Source organism: Osmerus mordax, chromosome 9, assembly GCF_038355195.1.
Source record: "Osmerus mordax isolate fOsmMor3 chromosome 9, fOsmMor3.pri, whole genome shotgun sequence".
In the NCBI taxonomy this organism is placed as follows: domain Eukaryota; kingdom Metazoa; phylum Chordata; class Actinopteri; order Osmeriformes; family Osmeridae; genus Osmerus; species Osmerus mordax.
This window is the reverse complement of record NC_090058.1, coordinates 8,416,347-8,433,830: the sequence shown is the minus strand read 5'-3', so window position 1 is coordinate 8,433,830 and position 17,484 is coordinate 8,416,347. Positions and strand designations below refer to the sequence as shown.

Genomic DNA, 17,484 nt, shown 5'->3' with positions numbered 1-17,484 from the left:
TTACGTACAACAAGATAATACTATACTGTCACACCGCCATTTTAGTCTAATCGCCGAAAGCTGTTTTGAACCCTTTCAAAATAAACCATCAGCTTGACAAGGCACTTCAAGGTAGAACATTGCTAGAATGTTTCTTGTTCAAAAGCATCTCAAATTGCTCATCTTTGTAGTGTCCTTGGAAGTGTACACGAGTCATACAGGAGGTGTTCAGCAATGCACTGGTAGAGAAATGTTTATCTTTGCTAACATCAATGGTGTAATCAAGGCCGACACCAGACTCCTGTGTAAACAAATGCAACTTTATTGTTGAACAAAATAAACAAATAAATAAATACATTGCTTCAGTAAAATTTGTAAAGTAATAAAATGGTGTAAAAAAATCATTTTTGTGGAGGGGGGTTAATGAAGGCAGACTAAACCCCTTTAAAGGTCAACAAGGCATAGAATTGTTTTGCAACAATTAAATATACTTTATTGTGACATCTGGGTGACATCACTGTCATGAAATCATGAGTCTGACTAAAATGTATGATTCATGGCTAATTACTGTTCATTAAGCTTTGGTAACGAGGAATAACACAATTTCTGTGTATAAAGCACCATATAAACTAAATCCTTACAGATGGCACTTGATGTAATGCGTGACTACATGATAAACAACAATGGAAGAAACTATCATGAAAATCTATCAACACACCAGGAGATTTTAGTAATATTCATATGGCTTAAACATGTTGATCAATTGTAACACAACATACATGATACATGCAAAGAGCTTTCCGTTTTGGTATGATGCCATCCTTTGGCAAAGTGGTTCCTTTAAGTGCTGAATGGCTAATTTCAGTCTTTTACTTGGATAGTTTTTTATTATAAAGACCCATCCATATTACTTTTACAATGACTCAGTAACAAATACAATTGGGTAATTTTGTCCTTCAAATGTATAAAACTATAAAACACAAGCTTGCCTTAGTATGGGTTAATAAAAGTCAACTGTGACAATCAGTTTTTCAGACGTCAAACATGTGGGGGTTGAGAGTGAACCAGGTGAGCCAGTGAGAAACCCCCAGAACAGCAGGATAGAGATCATCACCTATCACAGCAGAATGCAGGTAAATAAACATGGATGAATGACATGTAGCATCACCAAGGGGAGGTTTTCAGTGAGGGTTACCGAGGACTCCATTGGGCGTGGCCTGCTTGCTCCACCTCCTCTGGCTCAGGAGCTTGCGGTTCTTCTGCACCCTCACGCGAACGTCAAACACTTCCTGGATAGCTTTCTTGAAACAGTGGAAGTTGTAGTCGATGAGTCCTAAATTTTTTTTATACAAATAGACTGAGTTACTGGTATGCAACTGGAGCCAAATACTGTAATTCTAAGTCAAATAAAGTTACACTTCCAAAACGCATTTTCATCCCATACACATAGAATAATTTATGTCACTGACACAGTGATGTTCATTTTTATCCATTACATCCTAAACAATACTTCCAAAACATGGCAGACACACGTTACTATGCAGCCTTCTTGCAAGTCTCATATCTAATGGACTCATGTTAGCTTCTATTGATAAGTCTTTTGTTCAATTCATTTGATTAAGCCCCCTATCACAGCTGAGGATCTCTATTTATGCTGGAGCACATGCAACATGGGTACTATATGGGTACTACTGATCAGATTCCAAGAGATCCCTGGCTTTTATGTGAACAGAGTTTAAAAATAACATGGTTGAATAGTAATTGTCTGAGAGCACTTTTTTCAAAGGAATAGAGTGCTAATGCGAAGAGCGTAATGGTCTTTTACTGAATATTTTTCCTTTTCTTAACTTTACAACTTTTATTTTCGGGGGTATAAATAACTATGATATCACTTGTATAACATGCTGTGTCTTGTGCCTCAGCTATTCATTAATGAGTTAAATCTATGCATGGTAATTACAGTGGCCTTTTAGCACCCCATTGGATGTTTTGACAGAATGACTTTGTGCCTAATTGGTGAATAGTTGTACATGCTGTCTTCTAACAAAGACAAAAGGTTATAAAATAAAAAGTTGTTACTTGTACTTGAAATGACTTCTATATTAGGCATATACATATGGAGTTTAAGAACAAAGAAAATGCTAAAGTATACGCATGCTTTGCTTGCATTGTCTATGTCGAGTACAATTTATTTTTTATTCCCCTTGTCGCCAGCATGTCTTGAATGAGTTCTACAAGGCAGGGCGGTGCCTCATAGGCTACTGCAATGTCTATCAATATGTGATGTGATGACCATCACAACATGAACAAGACCTATTCTTAAGGTCCCCCAAGTTAAATCGGTCTTAAGGAAAGGCCACTGTTTTTATTTTAAAAGCGGACTTCCTCATCACCTGGTTGAAAATAATGGCTAATAAACTGGATGCCCTCATGACACAACACATCACTGCGATCGAGACCAAACACAACACAACATAGTTACTTCTCCATTGTACATACAGTACATGCAAAGTATGTGTCAAGACTGCACCTGCATGTACACTATATGACATGAAAGGGGTTTCATTCAAAGCAACTTTTTCTTTTGTCACATAAGGTCTGTCATCTCTGCTCCAGTATCAGGGCTTCCTGCGCCACTGCAGAGGCTCAATCTCCACAGGGGAGGAATTGACAAGTTAACCACTTGAAAGGGAGGGGGGGGGGGGGCGCCTTTGATCACAGGTACCAAGCCTGTCAAAAGAGGGGGAGGAAACCAAACGAGAGATTGTGCCCATGGAGGAATTGGCTCTCTGACTGTGGCACACACGTGTGTCGCTACGGTAATCTTTCATTCTTTATCTCACTCTCTCAGACACGCACGCACACACGTGCACACACGTGCACACACACACACACACAAACAAATACACACATACTGAAAGCAATGAACTTCAGCTGGCTTAATTATAACCATATTCTTTCAGTCAACTACACTTGAACCCTAAACCTGTTCCTCTTAAATCTAGAGACATGTTGGAAAATTGACTTCTGAAAATAGTCTCTTCCACTGGCTTGATACTGACCTTTCCTCTCAAAGCTCTCCTCCCTGAGGAAGCAGACCAGGGCCAGGAACTTAGTGACCTCCTTCAGGTACATGACCGTGGTGTTGTTGAGGTGGATGATGGCCATGGACTCCTTATCATAGGGCTGGCCTGCCTCCTCACCTGTGAGACTGGATGGATGGATGGATGGATGGATGGAAGGAAGGAAGGAAGGAAGGAAGGAAGGAAGGAAGGAAGGAAGGAAGGAAGGAAGGAAGAGAGAGGGGAGGCTGATTATTAGAATAATTAGTTTGAATTAATATTCCGGCGCTGGAACAGGTGGACTGGATACCATGGTTCTTATAAAGGTTGTGGTTGTTGATAATAATGTATTATCTTCATTTTAATTACATCAGAAAGATGAGAACACTGAAATGGAAGGGACATCTTCCATTGGATTTTTATTCAAAAGACAAAGTTTTATTCTTCTCGTTATATAGAAGAGCACTCCATTATCCAAACTCACTCAAATTCAGAATCTTCTCAATGTTTTTTTATTTTCCCTTGAGAATATTCCTAGTTACAGTATGAACTATTGTGAGAATATCACCCTCCAAAGACAATAATTCTCTTAACTTGTGAAACTGGGTCATTCTTGTTAGGGGAGATGACTGGGAATGGATGAGACGAAATGAAGTGTTGGCCTCAATGTTCGCAACACAAAATATATAATCAATGAGGGCACAAATCCACCCACTTGCTTTTGAGAGGTAGGTACATTAAGATCTGCATATTCTTAGGCACACCTGAACAAGTCAAACTTCACAAGGTGCAACTCAAAGCTGCATATTTAATTTAAAGTTATTTTTAAAGGACAATATACATCTTATCCATGACAACTGGAAGGAAATGTCATACTTTAATGACAATAGATATTGGCATTTCAAAACGAAAATATATTCATACCTGTTACATTAATTGAAAAAAACTGTTCGTTAAAAAATAGCACACAAGAAAAAGAAACATTGTTATAGCAACAGATGACGGATCAAATGGTAATTATCAAAATGAATAAAAGCCCTGACTTAATCCCATGCTTTCATGGGCTTTGGGGCGGAATGCAATGGGCATATGCAAGCTAAGAATAGTTCCTGCATTTCACCGATTTAAAAAAAGAGAGCTACATTTCCCTGACCCATTACACAGCTTGTATTTATCATTTATGAAAAGAGCAAGATAATTCTCGAACAAGGGTGGAATTGCCATGGATAGGGAAAGGATATTAATTCTGGTGGCCATGGGACATTGCTTTGCCATTGAAGGATGCTAAGTGATTTGCATGCCAAGTTGTTCACATAAGAGGGGCCTTGTGAACCAAATGAGGTGTAAAATATTCCATTTGCTAAACCCTCTAATTAATGTTAATAACTAAACTGCATTGTCATGATAATGATGGCAACTTTCAATAAATTAGGACCACTTCTAATCAATTTGGACAAGCATATTGACAGCACATACACACAACATTACAATTCAACACACACACACATTAACATGCACACACACAATATCATATCTCACTCTTACCTTCTCTCTCTCTTGCTCACTCATACAACATAACATGAGCCCATCTAGAGTGTGTCGGTGCCCTAATATAACTTCATTAGTTGATGCCCATGGCCCTTCAACAGCTGTCGAGGTTAAAAACTCATTCACCTGAGGCTCTGTTTGGCCTACTTCCATCCCAGACCCCCACAACCCCCAGCTGTGCAGCCAGCCCGCTTGCAGAGCCAGCGGACCACAGTGCCACGACATAGAGGAAGGCTGGGTCGAGTTAAGGTCGATGGGCCCCGAGGGCGTGAAATGGACATTGGAGTGGGTGACCTCAACTTGTTTACATCCCCTAATGGCTACAAGGAAGGAAGGGTCGGTGCAGAAATTCCAACATTTGGCAGATAGTGATGTACATTTTGTTCCGACGAGAAGCGGGATGAGGACCATGAAGGCTGTGAGGAGGTGTGATTTAAGCTGCTGTTCCGGTCTGGTGTCCTGGCAACAGGACTCCAAAGCAGCAAAATATGTTTTTTGGGGGTTTAGCAACTAATTGTCTTTCTCAAAGTTGCCGTGAGTGGTTTCTTAAGTTTTAATTGCAGTCCTCTATCATCTCCTTCCCTTGTTATAAAAAGCTTTTTAGCACTCACCATTGTCAACAGCTAGCATAGTTGGGGATGATACAACAACTGGACGTTTGAGCACTGGAACTTTTTTTCTCTCAAAGAAGTGAAAGTCAACGAGAGCGGTTGAAACAGGGAGGTGCATCTATATTAGAGGCCTAATTACATTCTCAGCTGGAGAGAGATTGAAGGGAGAGAGCACACCATGGACAATGCAGTGGATTCAAGAACATCATGGGTTTTAAATGGAGCAAAAGGTTTACTTTTCATCAGCAAAGGATTTAAGGGAATAATTCCAGGGGATATTCCATATATAATCAGAGGGGTGGATATGACTTCAGGTAGAAGGAAAAGCTGGGGATTCTGACATTTCAAGATCATGTGGATGGAGTTGGGGCATTGGTGAAGTCGCCTTGCTCACCCGTAGATGCAGGAGATGTCGATGACCACATCGATCATGTCACAGCACAGCTCGTAGGTCTGCATGTCCACTGGGCTGCTATCTGTTGCTATGTAGATCTTGCTGACCACGTCAAAGAGGAAGGCCTTCTCGATGCCCGAGTTCTGAGAGAGAGAGAGAGAGAGAGAGAGAGAGAGAGAGAGAGAGAGAGGTGAGTAAAAGAAAAAGAACAAGAAAAAGTTAAAGAAGTAACAAGAGAGCAAATTAAGAAAGACACACAGATGGAGAAACAGAGAGAGAGCAAAAGAGATTAAGAGAAAGACAGCAAGAAAAGCAGTGATAAGATATGGAGAGGGTATAGAGGGAAAAAGTGAGAGATTGAGAAAGCTGAAGGAAGAAACTTTTTTTTCTTTTATAAAAGGACTCCAGCTGAGATTCCTTCACTTCCATCTTGCTATCAAGGTCATCCAGGGCCCTATCCGCCCTCATAAATTCACAACACTTGCAATTAAATTTACATAAGCTCAGCTCCTGAGAGTCGGCTTGGGAATGAAGCCCTGAGTTTCTCTTATTTTTCCATTAACTAGAATCTACTCCGAACTTGAATCCGAATTTGTCCATATGGCTATGGATATTAGCATGTGCTCCATGACACATTGCAGATGTATTGTGATGTACTTAAGTGTCTCTGACGTCTGTATGACTAACTATATGAGCAAAGCCTATATGAAATTCCACTGTATGATTAAAATGCAACGAAAAGTGCTTTCTGTTTTGTTCATTAAGAGCAGAATTTTTGCCTACTTAGATTAGCAGTATGGTCTTTGAGATTATTATAAAATGTATTTCACTCATGGATGAAAATATTTATTGATCAGAACTATACTTTCTTTGAAACTCCCATGAGAGTTAAGATTTTCAAGGTCTTTTCCACGTCATCAAACAATGTAATAAATAAGATTGTACACTGAATAAATGTAGATATAATGGACTGGGTCCATTATAACGGAGACTATGTTTCTGATACGACAGCATGTAATTATCTTTGCACTGACTTTCATTATCTCTATGGTGCTTGTATTTTGGAACTTGACCTCTCATTATAGTGTGACTCCACTGAGGTAAGACTATTTTCGCTAATACATTTGCTAAGTGTGCTAGCTGTGAATGCTAACTAGTGAAGCTGAAAGTCGAACTGCCTTCACTGAACTCAAGACACAATTACATATTTACGGTGTGAAGAACATCAAAGTACTTGAGAATAGAAAATCAGTATTTTCAATGGACTCAACTGAATAAACACATATTTACATTTACATTTAGTCATTTAGCAGACGCTCTTATCCAGAGCGACTTACAGTAAGTACAGGGACATTTTCCCCGAAGCAAGTAGGGTGAAGTGCCTTGCCCAAGGACACAACGTCAGTTGGCATGACCGGGAATCGAACTGGCAACCTTTGGATTACTAGCCCGATTCCCTCACCGCTCAGCCACCTGACTCCCCTGTGATATTCCCCACATATATTAGGTTTCCTAAGAGCTTTTCATCCCTGTTCCTGGTGAGCTAATTTCTTGTAGGTTTTCTGCTCCAACTTAACTTTTGACTAACCTGATTCAACACATTAACCAGATAGTTATTAGAATTAAATGTGCTCATGTGTTGGAGTGAAAACCCACAGGAAAATAGCTCTCCAGGAAACAGGTTGGAAACCGCTTGATTGCTGTATACAGAACCCAGAGAATAGCTTTCTTTGTTTAATGCTATATATGTATCTATATATGTATCTATAAACAGATTGCTTGTGTACTGCACTCAAACTCCACCTCAAGTCCCATCATTTATTACACCTTACTGCCACCTACTGACTGTATACCTAAGTGCAAAATGTAATTGCATTTTATGGACAAGGTCATTTACACTTAAAGTCATTAGCGATCTAGGCGTTATACTATATTTATAACTTTGTCATATAATTGAAGCAATTGGTTGGCTAAATTCTGAGGTGGTGTTTGGAAGGTGTGGTGGGGCTCATGTTGGGCATGTGTACTGTATTCACAGATATGAAGATGTTCAGCAGGTTCTCCAAGGTGGGCAACTGGGGTATGAGTTTCTGGACCACCTTACTGAAGGCCTCGAATATGGAGTGGTCGTAGATGCTGGTCAGGTAGAAGCTGGAAGGGGGTTGGGGGTAATAGGATTTTACTACAGATTATAAAGGGACAGGTTAAAGTAAAATACATTTATTTGTCATATGCACATTATAGCACATGTCATTTTGTGTACAAGGCAAGGCAACAGCCACATGGTAGGAATAAAAATACAAAAAGAAAAAATTTAAAAATACCAGAAAGTGGCACCAGCAATAAAAAGTAACAACAGCAATAGTTCACCCCAAAATCAGAAACACAGAAAGTAGAAAAAAGTATTTTAGATTTTATGGGGAACTGTCCCTAAGGTAAGAGGCTATTTGAAAGAAATATCAGTTTGCAAGCATTGAGAATTGTTTTTGTCGAACTACTTGGTCTTATTTGGTTCTAATTTGATGAATAGGCAGTATACAGTGTGAGTAGACACATACTATTCATAACTACCCCTTCAACCTTCAACCATAATGGCCAGAAACAGCCCCAGCTCACCTCAAATGTATCTTCTCCAGTCCTGCATCCGCCAAGTCATCGTTAGCCCGTTTGTGGATGTCCCTCTGCTTCTCTATCTTGTGGTCATCTGAGAGACCGTCCACTTTGTGGATGAACACCTCAAAGTTGATTTCTGGGTTGACCTTGTAAGCCCGAGTGACGGTCAGATGAAGACGACTCAAAGCCTCCACATAGTCATCCTAGCGGGGAAACAAGAAAACACAGTCTGGTTATTCTGGCAGCAGCTGGTTCTCTTCTCTTTTCAATGATGCCACATCTATGGTGGTGTTTATGATATTCTATGCACCCTTCCTGGAATTTCCTTCTGAATATGTCTGGAATTTCCCTTGAAATCAATAAAGGGAATTGAATGGAAGAAATCAGATCCTTGAAACAATTATGCTTATCAACATTGCCAGTAAAAATCCTGTCAAATAAAGTCAGTGCTTCTAAAGAGGATGGATGCATTATTAGAGCAGTGTAGCGCCCAGCACACCTGTAGATGTGACGGGGACACCAGTCTCTAACTAGCAGGTAGGATTACACAACCCATCACGTCATCTAAATCAGATCTGACCCTTACAAACACAGTTTTGAGGACAAACTTGGGTTTGAAAGTGGTAAAGTGCAAGGGAATATTTTTACGTGAATATTTAAATGAAATGATCAATTATATGTATGAGAAAAAAGTTCTTCATTTTAATACAAAATACTTATGCTGTCTCACAGGAAGCACAATGAAAAGGAATATATAAATATGTATTTATTTTTGTTGAAGCTCAAAGTGAGATGCTTGTGTTTTATCAAAGAGAAAAGCACCACAACAGAGACCAGAGCGAACTTGCATTTTAAAAGTGCAATGTCGGATGCACAGATGCAACAAGTTATCATACTATATTGTGTTTCTTTTTTATATCTTAAGGGCTTTAGATGCTTTTCATATATTTACTGAATTGGAATAGTGATACGTGGTACACACTCTTAACTGGTCAGCCACCAGGGTGCCCGATATTGTTGTGTTTTTTTAAAGATGTAACCTATTTCATGAAGAGGGAAAGGTGTGAGTTTTTGTAGGGTCAGTTTTTGTAACACATTTTCAACTGATTAGCAAAAACATCCAGTTTCAATGGTCATTGCACTTATTTTGTACCATAAATTTGCCAAAAAACATATTTACACAACTTAAACAACACTCATCCAACACCCTGCCCACCCCTTTAACATGCCCCTCACCTGCGAGTCAATTACAAAGATGAGCGCGCCTGTGCCTCGGAAAATCATCTCGTAATCAAAGGTGGGGTCAAAAAAGTCAATCTGTCCAGGGAAGTCCCAGATCTGGAAGCTAACAAAAGAGCTGTTGGAGACATCCTCGCGGCAGATCTTGTTTGTGCTCTCCAGGAACAGAGTCTCATTGGGAGACATCTTGTGGAAGACCACTTTCTGGATGGAGGACTTGCCGCTACGTCGCAGGCCCATCAGCAGGATACGCGGCTTCACCTCCCCGCTCAGGGGGTCCTCGCTGAATACTGGGGGGGAGGGGTGGGGGCGGGTTAGGCCTGACTAACTCTCGGTTGGAGATTCTGAGCAAGAAAGTATGTAGTTTAGTATCTAGGTATGAGGCAAACATACAGAGTCCACCATAATGGTTGGAACAAAGACATTTGTATTTCTTGACTTTCCTCTGTACTCCACATAATTAGATCTATAATCAAACAATTCAGAAGTTGTACAAGTGCACACATTTTTCATACATTTTGGTTTCAACTTGTAGAGATTACAACACCTTTTAAAAGAACACTATGCAGTTTGGGATAGGGAAAATATGCTAATTATAGTTGTCATATGTAGTACATTGTTGCATACAGTATATTAAATGCAACGACTGAAGTCTGCAACTCATGGAATCACCAGGTGCAACATTATTTGGCGATGGCCTATTCTACAGCCATCTTCAGCTTCTGCATAGTTTTTCACCATTGCTAGAACACTAAAAACCATTCTCTGAACCAAAATGCTGAAAATAAAAGTTCAGCTAGTAACCCTTTGCAAATCTCACCCACTCTTCCTGCGGAACTCTAAACACATTCTGATTCAATAACACATTTTGCCCTGTGATGCACTTGAGTTGTCAAATGGTAAACACGGAATAAACAAATAAACAAAACTATAACACAGTGGTCATGTGACACTGGCAGTTTGTGTCATGTTTTGTCACTGAGCACATATTCACCATGCCTCTCTTATTGCAAATGTGATATTGAAAGTCAATAATAGTTCACTTAATCAAAGGGCAACCACTTAATCCAAGGGCAACCACTAAAATATTAGTCCATATTTTCAAGTATTAAATGAAGTGTGTAACATGTACACAGACTGAGATTACTAATTGTGCAGGGCTAATAGCCCTACTCCTTGCATCACTTCACTGACCAATGGTTCCATTTATGGTAGAGCACATTACAGTCTATGAGCACAACACAACGCCCACAAACTGCATGTTACAGTGTTAACGCCATCTCGAGCCTGTAATTTAAGTAGTATGAGGGAAATACTAGCCCAACTTTTGTCACGAGGCACCCATTGGCAGTATTCAAATTATGTCTTGCAATTCTTTAAAACAGAAGGTAAAACATATAAATTACGTCAGCCTCCATTCGACTCGGTTTTAAAATATAAGGGCAATCACAACAAGCTCGCAATGGTTCGGCTACTTATCATTTGCTACATTGTATGACCTTCCTCGTGAGATTTAAAGGTTCATACCTCCATCTTCGCAGCTACAATCAAGATCTCCGTCAGTAAATGTCTCAAAATCGTCGTCATCGTCGTAGTATCCCGCTGCCAAAGCCTCAGCGTCCCCATCGTCCTCCTCGCCATACTTTGCAATCCCCTCACTTGTCATTTTGAAAAGTTTTTAAGCCGTTGACGCTGCCCAACTTTTTCACATTGTCACCTGATATGTATGAACCATTATGAACTTTCACCCCCCTTTTCCTCCACTCAAGCGGACTTGCATACCAATCCGCCCGCTAGAGAACTCGCAGAACACTTCAACAATCCACAGCTTTCAGAAATATTAGACGGACCAAATGAGTTCTCAGGTGACAGAGACTGAATTTTCGACTTGATATAATCCTCCGTCCATTGCTGAACCACTAGCCTACAGGCTACATGTTATTAAAATATATGCAATAGTTTGTAGACTACTCAGCTGGGACCAGTGCAAGCTGGGGCCAGTAGGCTATGGTGTTTTAATGCACACGCACATGCATGTGTTTTTATTTGGAAGTGACCGGGGGCCTGCTCCATATTATTTGTAGCCGGTTTAGTCACATTGGTAGAGCAGAGATGGATCTGTTTGGATCATGGCCACGGGCCAACGTTCAGGAGTGCCTAATGGTTCAGCTCTCACAGGCCAACAGTTTTATTGTAAGCCTTACCTCTCTTGACCGTCATCCTTCCCTTACTAGCTGGTGAGTGCATCCTTTATGCTTTGTGTCCCATAAGAAAAGTATTTTCCCATAAGAAAAGAAAAAAATAGGTGACAGGCACTTAAAGTTTAACTGCTGCACTTCGAATTCACCTCTTAAATGGAATAATGTGTATCCCCTCTGTAACTTTGGATAGAAAAGAGCAGACATCTCCATATTATGTCAGGTTGTTCATTGTGACCCATAAAACACAGACAATAACACACATGATGGCAGGACAGACCCTTTGCATGTTCGGGGAGGGGGTACACATTATATAAGGTGAAAAAACGGCCTGATATAATGTGTATCCCCTCTGTAACTTTTGCTAGAAAAGAGCAGACATCTCCATATTATCTCAGGCTGATGCAAATCCTGGCGGGGATATGTGCCTTGGCACTACACCGGCGCGGATAAATGCGCGTCTAGTGTGAACCATAGATGGTGTGAACAGCCTTATTGCGCCATTCGTAGCCCATCGTGGCTCTTCAGGGCGCTTCGCAGCCAGTGTCCCAGGCGTTTAAGGCTACAAGTTTAATTCATTAAGTTAAGATGCACATTGCCAAGCATATAAAACATTTTAAAACCATTTTCCCCCTCAGGAGACTAAAGCCAACAGCATGCACTGTACATTTCTCTAAACTAACGAAAGACTCCGAGTTTGGCTTGACAGGACTGTGAAATGGGAAAATAGAGGAGGCAGGACCTCCGGCGCATGCGTATTTCAATGTTTTGGCGAAGGAAAGGTTTCGACCAGCTCAGTGGTAGCAGTTTTGCCTCCTCATTTGCATACCCTCCCTATATATAGCAGATAAGAGCGCGCACTGGCACTTCTGTTTTTGAGTAGCACCGAGATCTAACAATGCCAGAGCCAGCAAAGTCCGCGCCCAAGAAGGGCTCCAAGAAAGCAGTTACGAAGACAACAGCAAAAAGCGGGAAGAAACGCAGAAAGTCCAGGAAGGAAAGTTATGCCATCTACGTTTATAAGGTTCTGAAGCAGGTTCACCCCGATACCGGTATCTCTTCGAAGGCGATGGGGATCATGAATTCCTTTGTCAACGACATCTTTGAGCGCATTGCCGGAGAGTCCTGTCGCTTGGCTCACTACAACAAGCGCTCAACCATCACCTCCAGGGAAATCCAGACCGCTGTGCGTTTGCTGCTCCCAGGTGAGCTGGCAAAGCACGCCGTGTCCGAAGGTACTAAGGCAGTGACGAAGTATACCAGCTCTAAGTAAATTCTCCTATAAACTACACCCAAAGGCTCTTTTAAGAGCCACCCACTTTTACCTTACAAGAACAGTTCCATTGTGTTCCGCAACTCAAACGGTCGCCCACGCCTTGTCTTGCTAATATGATTCAGTACGCTCAAGGGAGGTACTAATTGAACTGACGTTACACACTTAAACACTGGTGGAACCACAATTATTTTCTTATTTCGTAAATGGGGGGGTCAGGGTGGGGGTGGAAGGGCCTAAAATGGCCTCCAGTTGTCAAAGCTCTAACCTGCCTGGTTAGGTATTCTACTTTTACAATAATATTCAGAAAACGATACAAGAATATTGCCAGGGTAGCGATTATTTACCATCGGGTGGCAACGAAGACAACAGCAGAATGAGCTTCATCTACAGTTTAGCTGTGTTCAGAAATGTGCATCAACTTTAAACTGAATCAACTCAATATTAGAGATGATTTTGTAGTATACATATCACCTGGTATTTCAATTGCATTCTCAGTAAATCGGATGCAACAGTATTGTTTTTTTTTTTTTTTTTCAAATGCAACAAAAAAAGCCCATAATTATTATTTTTTTAAATCAGCATCTTGGCTCTACCCTTTGGAAATTTCTTCCTCACCGGTAGGAGCTGAACCTCATGCTTGCACAACTGCTTAGAGATCTTTTAACACTTCCGTGTCCAGGTTAATAAAACTGCTATGGCTTCAGGTGTTTAGACTTCCTAATTCGCTTCCGTCCGGGGACGACAATGTCATACTCCTCATCAAGCTCCTCTTTCCTGCGCTGCTTGGTCGTAGTGGTGTTTTGGGTGGATATCTTCCTGGAGGGCACAGACTGCCTCTCCTGCTCCCCTCTGCCAGGTTGGCTGGGCTGGGGACTGGGCCTCCTACAGTCCTCCCTGAGGCTGTGCTCAGCCTCTCTACTCCAACACAGGCTAGGGCCAGGCAGAGGACTCAAGCTGCTACGGTCCTTTTTTGAGCTTTGGTCCTCTCTCCCTTCATTCTGTGGGTGTAGAACTTTCTTCTTCCTGTAAGGAGAGCAGTACATTATGTGATCATGTCTGCCTCTTCTCTTAGAGATCCTAGGCTGTCTCTCTTCCTGTCCCCTCAGGGGCTGGCTGGTTCCTGGCTGGGTCCCGGCTCTCTGGTAGTGCTCTCCAGCTGCAGGAACTCCTGGCTGCATGGGAGGACAGATGAGCAACAGGGTTTTGTAGAGGTGGCTACACTGCCCATCCTGCTGCCAGCTCTCCAACAGATGCCCCTGGAGGGCTTCCAGGCTAGCACACTGGCTCTGGCAATGGGCACATTGGCTTGCCATGCCAACGTACAGGTCCGAGACCCACAGTAGAAAGTCGGCTTGAAAGTGCTGGGTGCCCGCCTGATGGAGTTGGACCTCCAGGTCATTGACATTGAGGCTGGCATGATCACCAATGCTGTGGAAATGTGGGATGCTTGTGAAAGAAACCTGTATCTCAGGCTCTGTTGGTGGAAGAGAACTAGGTTAGCTTCAGAAAAGGTTTTTTTCTAAACACAAGATAGCAAGTGTGTTTCTGACAGAGACATAGCCAGTGAGAGCTGCACATGACCATATTTGACAGAAAACTCTTACCTGGGGAGTTTTCCTCTGAAAAGCTTTGGTGGATCACCTCTTCAGAGAAGGGGATGAAAATGTCCAACACCACCTCAGGCTGGAAAACTGGACAGGCTACAGCTGTCAGAAAAAATGTTACCATCAGACAAAAGGCTATCACCATTCAAAAGCGACCTCTTTTTCTTTACTCTAACAAAACAGACTGGAAAACCGACTTAAAATTATACATTTCATTAGACATAGATAATATCTTACAATTGTCATCCTGGTAGTTCTCATTTATTTTTAAATAGTCCAAGGAATTCATACTTGCATGTATTAGAAGTATTTGGATAAAGTGTGCTGCAGTAAAAAAGTAATAGTGTTGAACATTGACATCATATCATCAATTTTACATCTGGACCACGTGAGGTCATAATAGAAGTATATTTGTATGAACATAATTAAACTCTAGAATTATAGTATCAAACTGTAGAATGAGAATATTCCGTTAAGATTATGATTATGTTAAATGCAATATCACAAAAAAACACCAACATACTTACTGTAATTCTTTCAAAGAGGAAGCATGTATGACAGTGACATTAAACAACTTCCATCAAAATATCACCGTAAACACAAAACTTGAACACGTGAACTATTCTAAATTATATTGAGTTCTACATTTTTATCGCTAAATGAAGCAATAGGCCCTTTTCCATTGTTGTGCCAGTTGCTGTCCACATGGTGGCAGTAGAGCTAGAACAAATAACAACAGACTGCAGCCACATCTATCTGAGCCTCCTGAACCTATTAGAAATGAACACAACATCCACAAAGTGTGTTATATCCTTATCCTCCATCCTCTAACCCCGCTCTGTCCGAGCAGCACTTAGATTATTAGCGTCATGGAGGAAGCCGGCTTCTTGCACTGCTGGTTGACAAGGAACCCCGGAGAACTGAGGTGATATCTCAGGGAGACAGGAAGTGAGTAGAGAACATGTTGCAGTGTTACTAGAAGAGCCAGGAGTGTTATCATGGCAAGTCTGTTTTAGACAGAACCTCTGTGCCACTCTGTTCTAGAGTAGTGTCTAATGAAGGACACAATGGTGTCAAAAATGTGGTGCATTTGTGTGTGTCTGCTTGCAAACCCCTGGCAGTATGTTCAACCTAATTAGCAAGGGAGGGCTGCTAAGACTGAAAATGAGGTGAAAAATCATAGTTGGCTGTGCATTGCCAAGTCGCATTGCCAATATGTATACTTCTCAGTTTCACTGATTTCCGTCTCATTTGAAAACTACTGTGTTTCATCCCTTTTGAAAACTGATGACAGATTTATCAAGGCTACATGTCTGCCATCTGCCTTCGCTTTTCCCTCCTATTATTCAAACTCTCTATTTCAGACACTGGGCTAGTGTGGGAACAGTAGGCCTTCTAGTAAAGCACAGCAACCATAGGGCCCACTGGCTGGAATAAAACTACCATCCCAAGGGTCTAAATACAGACTGCAAACATAACAGTCCTGTCCTCACTTGATTCTAACCACATGACCTCATACTGGGTGTGGGAATTATGACATTCAATCAAAATATACTAGTTCTGACCTCAGTTTGGAGAGATCGTCCTCTGTGATACCACATATGATGGGTGACGTCATTTTTTGGAAAAGAAAGGGTCTGTCAAACAATTAAGCTTTGTGTTGGGGGGTAATTCACTCTGAGTGGCAGAGGGCAACAGGGAGGCTCTGTGTCCTTGAGTTACCTGACGACTCAGGTATCAAGTGGAAGCTAGTGAAATGAGTGTGAGAAGGAGCATTAGAAACTGAAGAGCAACACAGAAGAAGTACTGCAGTGAGTGTGTGCGTGTGTGTATGTGTGTGAGTGTGTCTACGATGAGTTCCACACCCACAGTCCTGTGCTGTGTGAACAGAGCTGTTGTTAAGGCTCTGCTGTGATGCAACACAGAGGGACTCACATGGGGAGTGAGTGACTATGCCTGTGAAACTATGTGAGTGGGAGCGGATTGATTCTGCTTTTGTTTATGTGAGTCTTGTTTCCTTAGTTTCCCTGCTTTGGTGATGATGAGTCCCTCATACTGATATCTAGACCCAAGAAAAGTATTCGTTGAATTGTTTGCTGATTATGGATCTCAACTCTTATTGAGATTCTCGACTCCAGAGTTTCAATCGCATGCCAGACACTAGTTAAATATCCAGTCATCCCCATTAACACTGGAACAATGCAACTTTTAACCTTCCTGTTTATTTCATGTTAAGTAATTATCTGTTCCCGGTCCAAAATGATCGCCCCATCGTAGCTGATTATAAATCCATAGTAATATTATCACCAAATGTTGTGTTAGGTCTTTTTTATCAACTTTTATTTTGTGGGTTCAGATGCCATGTGTGGTACAAAGTCATGGAACCATATCACAATAAGATTAAATAAAATACATTTTTAAGAGAAAAAAACATAACAGGAGGATTAAATTAGCTTAATGGGCTAGTAAGGTTAAACCTGCATTTGCTGCCCAGTCAGATGTCACAACTGCCACCAAGGTCCCAGACATTCGGGCAACCTCTATCTTGATCCACACAGCAACTGGTAGTTTCTTGTACTCCCTTCATGTTTTGGTGGTCACTGCTGCTCTCTGACTTCATGACACCGAGGGTGGAATGGCATGGCTCAGCTGTCTTAAAGGTGGAATGAGAGGAGAGTTAGCCTAGCAGTCAGCCCAACCAGCTAGCTGTTCAATGGCCCAGCTGCTAAATGACTGAGGCATTGAGCACAGTGGTTAAATATAGACCCATGCTTCAGCCTTGACGATTCCACTCAAAGACGCAGGGGGACAATAGAGGAGTAGCCAGTGAATAGACCTGGCCCGATGACAAAGAACCATCACACTGCACCTCTCTCTACCCGCTGGGCAACAGCTCTTTTCAAAACTTGCAAGCATGAGTTGGAAGAGAATTGTCTGAGTCTTTGCCTCCTCCCGCCATT

General features: G+C 41.5%; 2 protein-coding genes across 3 annotated transcripts; one reads left to right on the top strand and one right to left on the bottom strand.

Moving 5' to 3' along the window:
• Window positions 1-278: 278 nt before the first annotated feature.
• rragd (ras-related GTP binding D) lies at window positions 279-11,147 on the bottom strand. 2 transcript variants are annotated; one of them, XM_067243020.1, is made up of 8 exons: window positions 10,974-11,147; window positions 9,444-9,736; window positions 8,211-8,410; window positions 7,631-7,745; window positions 5,595-5,737; window positions 3,042-3,190; window positions 1,175-1,312; window positions 279-1,093 (listed from the first exon to the last, which is right to left on the bottom strand). In XM_067243020.1, exons 1-8 carry the CDS (start codon window positions 11,110-11,112, stop codon window positions 1,011-1,013), a joined length of 1,260 nt encoding a protein of 419 aa, XP_067099121.1. In that variant the 5' UTR covers window positions 11,113-11,147; the 3' UTR covers window positions 279-1,010. The 2 variants fall into 2 exon arrangements, with proteins under 2 accessions (XP_067099121.1, XP_067099122.1); XM_067243021.1 differs by having other exon boundaries at window positions 9,444-9,790; window positions 10,974-11,094.
• Window positions 11,148-12,542: 1,395 nt separating this feature from the next.
• Window positions 12,543-13,361, top strand: LOC136948897 (histone H2B-like). Its single transcript, XM_067243022.1, has one exon. The coding sequence runs from the start codon at window positions 12,543-12,545 to the stop codon at window positions 12,915-12,917; it is 375 nt and encodes a 124-aa protein (XP_067099123.1). The 3' UTR covers window positions 12,918-13,361.
• The last annotated feature ends 4,123 nt before the right edge of the window (window positions 13,362-17,484 follow it).

Excerpts from the sequence above, each read along its gene's own strand:
- rragd (XM_067243020.1), bottom strand. The coding sequence starts at position 11,112 with ATGACAAGTGAGGGGATTGCAAAGTATGGCGAGGAGGACGATGGGGAC. Across the intron at positions 7,746-8,210 it reads CTGGAGAAGATACATTTGAG|CTTCTACCTGACCAGCATCT; the intron begins GTGAGCTGGGGC and ends ACCCCCTTCCAG. Across the intron at positions 1,313-3,041 it reads GGAGAGCTTTGAGAGGAAAG|GACTCATCGACTACAACTTC; the intron begins GTCAGTATCAAG and ends AAAAAAATTTAG.
- LOC136948897 (XM_067243022.1), top strand. The coding sequence starts at position 12,543 with ATGCCAGAGCCAGCAAAGTCCGCGCCCAAGAAGGGCTCCAAGAAAGCA.